The following is a 3,735-nucleotide window of genomic DNA, read 5'->3' on the forward strand; positions in this document are numbered from 1 at the left end:
CATACACATGTTTACTAATATTTTAGATATATATAAATACATGAATAAAATTTTATTAATCTTATAATACTAAATTTAAATTAAAGTTATAGATTAACATTAATCCAAATTGAATCATATGCAACTCTGAAAATGATCATGATCACTCTATAAGCCCGGTTAAGATGAATCAAGATCAAGTTCATGATCATAATGATAGTTCAACATTTAATCATCAGGATTTGAGGCCTCAGTCTAAGACTGTTGAATGCATTTTATTCATACGCCTGAGCAAGAAGATTAACAAAATACACTAAAGAGCCATTATTTAATGGTAGGTAATTCACACTGCAAATTAAACCAAACTAGATCTACCTTGAGGGTCTCTCATTTGCTTGCAAGAAGAGGGTTTATCATTACGTGTTGCAAACTATCTCCAATAAAGCATTGAAATACAGCGTACTGCTCCCCTCTGGTCCAACCGCTTTTCTCGCAAGCTCTCGTAGGGTCCCACCTCCCTCCCTCATTTTCTTTCCTTCGTCCTTTGATAAAATCAAATCCAGAGCGTCCATCAGACCCTCCCTCGTAAACACCCCACCCCTAATTGTTACCCCAATTCCCCATACTCCCGATACCAATCGTGCGTTCAACCTTTGATCTCCAAAAAATGGACGGCAGATCAGCGGCACCGCGCTGGAAATACTCTCCACAACGGAATTCCATCCACCATGCGATATAAATACGGCAACCGCCGCATGGTCCAGCACACGCCTCTGTGGGGCCCATGAAACCAGCATTCCCCTGTCTTGTGTTCTCTCAATAAACCCAACTGGCAATTGGGCCTTTACGTTGTCTCCAATGGACCACAGAAATGGTGCACCACTGGCCTCTAGCCCTTCTGCAAGGACGGTCAGCTCAGGAGGCCGAGGTGTGATCACTGATCCAAAGCCCAAATAAACCACGGATCGGGGCTTTTGACGGTCCAGCCACGCTAGGCAGCCGGTCTCGTCCGGACCGGATGGAGGTGGAGCCAAGATGGTAAACGGCCCCACAGTGAAACACTTTTTCAGCTTTGACTTCATATCCTCCATGGTGGCGGGTTCCAGCTCTTCAAAAGAGTTGATGAAAACCGCCGCGGCACGTGGAAGCATCTGACCCATTCGATGTAACATCCGGTTGAAGGGTGATTCCAAGTTTCCGATAAGGATCCCTTCCTGCAAATCCCAGAGACGGTATTTAGACATCCCGGGAATAAAATCAAGTTGCTCGTCCTCACGGTCTGCAATACCTGCGCTCACATCAAAACATAACCTGTGTTAAAACTTAAAACTCTCACTCTCTCACCAGGGTAGGGTTTGGTGGTGTTTTGCCTAACTCGAATGAAAATAAGCCCGACCCGACCCGACCCAATTGAATGGACAGGAGATATCGATTATCGAACCTGCCCGGCTTCATACATAGTTGATAGTACCGGTTCGTAGTAATCCAAACCTAAATCCGAACCTAACCCAATATAGTCGGGTCAGTACATGTTAAGGTTTATCTCCTAACTCAATTCAACATCCCACAGCACACTCCTACCGTATATTGGAAATATCTCTGGACAATGATATCAAAATAATGATATCATGATCGGAAGATGTTTACAATATATGCTGTGAGACGTAGTAGGGGGCTGATTTGAACTCAATCAACTGACATCGGTTTCAATCAGTGCAAAACTGGCGCACAGCGGTGTTTTATTTAAGTTTATAAAGATTGTTGGAACGCGCTTGCACTGACTGAATCTGGATCCCTCTGATTTCCCTCTCTCTCAAAGAGGAATTGGGATCTGCTCCTTGCAGTGTAAGTCTCACGTCCCACCCTGTATTGGAAACATAGGGGATCCGATGTGAGAGCAGATCCGGACTCCTCACAGAGCATTAATGATCGAAATGCTGCATACATGCAGCCGGTTGCTTTGTTAGCATACCATTGGGGCTAATGCCAATCCTGTGGCGGATGAGATCAGTGTAGAAATGGGTGGATAGAGAGGAAAGGGTAGACGTCCAAAACGGGACCCACGGGACGCCGAGCTCGTCCGCCATGTCAGCCGCGAACAACAGGAAAGCGTCGCTCAAAACGCAAGTGATATTCTTCCCCGTCTTCGCTACCGCCCTTTCGAACCCCTCCTTGAAGTTTCCCGGCGTTGCTTCCAGGAACAGCTCTATACTCTCCTGAGGTCTCCCCGTAAAGTGGTAGCCATCGGGGATTCCGTCTGAGATATTATAGGCTTTTACGTTATGTAGTAGTAGAGCATCTCCGCTGGATGGGAAGACGGAACGGTTGGACTCCGCCGTGCCGAAGAATGAGAACGTTGCCTCAGCGGCGGCCGCCGCTAACCTGCGCGTGATGTTGAGGAGAGGAGCCGCGTGGGTGCCGAACGGGAACGCCATTACGGCGATGTGGGGGGGAAGGTTTGAATTGTCGTTGCTGCCGACTTCGCCCATTGCTGAGACCTGAGAGTGAAAGGTGCGAAAGTTACAGAGCGAGATGGCAAAGAGGGGGGAGGGTTCTTATGCACGCAAGACGCAACGCAAGGGAAGATAACCCACGAGTTAACCCCCCTTGTGGTCGTTAGAATCACGTGCGAGGGTAATGAAACTTGCCAAATACATATTTAAATTCTGCAGAGCCTCAAAGAAAAAATATTTTTTAAATAACCTTCAATTTTTTACCCCTTACTTGCATCATGCAATCAATTGTCCTTCATGGAATCAATCAACCCCCTACTGGCCATGATTCCTTTCTCATTTGTCAGATGTTGCTTCATGTTGCATTCCCACCTTCCATTCTCCCTTTTTAACTATGGGGTGGTTGAGCTGGAGCTCCATGGTCGTGTCTCCACCGTCCGTCCTAACCTAAGCTCCGTTTGGTAAACAATTTTGATTCTTTATGTTGGATTTTAATCTCATAACAGATTAAACTTAATAGATTTGATTGGTAAATTACATGAAAAATTTCTCCTACATATTTCATTCAAAAATTAATTTTTATCTTATAAAATCAAGTTTTGAATTTGTCCCATATTGAAAAATTATACTTTGTTTTCATTATTTTAATATGAAATGATTTATACTCCTTAAAAATAGTAGAGGAGAGTATGGGGGTTTGATATCACGTAATGCGTACACACGTGTGTGCAATGCAATGAGATACTTTAGAGGTGCACTTGGCTCGTGAAAGATGCCTTTAGTTTTGGTGCCTTAACAGTCACTAACTATTAACTACTTTTTAAACAGTTACAATGTTTAAAATTATGACCATTCAAGGTGCCTTCTCTAAACCAACACCTACATTTTCTTCATACATCTTTATAAATTATTTAAGGAGAATGAATCAAACTTTAAAAACACACATTTTCGAAATCCACTTTCTCTCTCTCTCTCTCTCTCTCTCTCTCTCTGTCCAGTCTGCTACAATCTCACAAAAGGTTTCTTCAGAGATTCTTCAACTTTGCTGGTTGCAGATTCTCGCCCAAGGCTTTGTTGTATCCTGGGAACGGATTTGCCTGCAAACTCGGTAAAACTGAGTAGGGGAAAATAATGTTGTAAAGAAAATGTCTTCAGATGCGCCTCAAAGCTTCTTCTCCAAAGTTACAATGACCTCATTTTCCAAAACTTTCAACAAAAACCAAGTCGCGCAAAATCAAATTGACGCTATAGTGTATATATCCCAACACCAACACCAACACCAACTGACTGTTTGAGGTAGCTC

The 3,735-nt window shown here is 43.8% G+C and overlaps 1 protein-coding gene across 1 annotated transcript; it reads right to left on the reverse strand.

Annotated features, from left to right (window-relative positions):
* Nucleotides 1-220: 220 nt before the first annotated feature.
* Nucleotides 221-2,549, reverse strand: LOC148844987 (anthocyanidin 3-O-glucosyltransferase UFGT-like). Its single transcript, XM_088956353.1, has 2 exons — nucleotides 1,952-2,549; nucleotides 221-1,267 (listed from the first exon to the last, which is right to left on the reverse strand). The coding sequence occupies exons 1-2, from the start codon at nucleotides 2,466-2,468 to the stop codon at nucleotides 396-398; spliced, it is 1,389 nt and encodes a 462-aa protein (XP_088812479.1). The 5' UTR covers nucleotides 2,469-2,549; the 3' UTR covers nucleotides 221-395.
* Between the last annotated feature and the right edge of the window lie 1,186 nt (nucleotides 2,550-3,735).

This window comes from Nelumbo lutea, chromosome 7 (genome assembly GCF_056320005.1).
Source record: "Nelumbo lutea isolate HS-2025 chromosome 7, American lotus-T2T, whole genome shotgun sequence".
NCBI classification, from domain to species: Eukaryota; Viridiplantae; Streptophyta; class Magnoliopsida; order Proteales; family Nelumbonaceae; genus Nelumbo; species Nelumbo lutea.

Coding starts and splice junctions, on each gene's coding strand:
- LOC148844987 (XM_088956353.1), bottom strand. CDS start 2,468: ATGGGCGAAGTCGGCAGCAACGACAATTCAAACCTTCCCCCCCACATC. Junction 1,268..1,951: donor GATTGGCATTAGCCCCAATG/GTATGCTAACAA, acceptor ATGTGAGCGCAG/GTATTGCAGACCGTGAGGAC.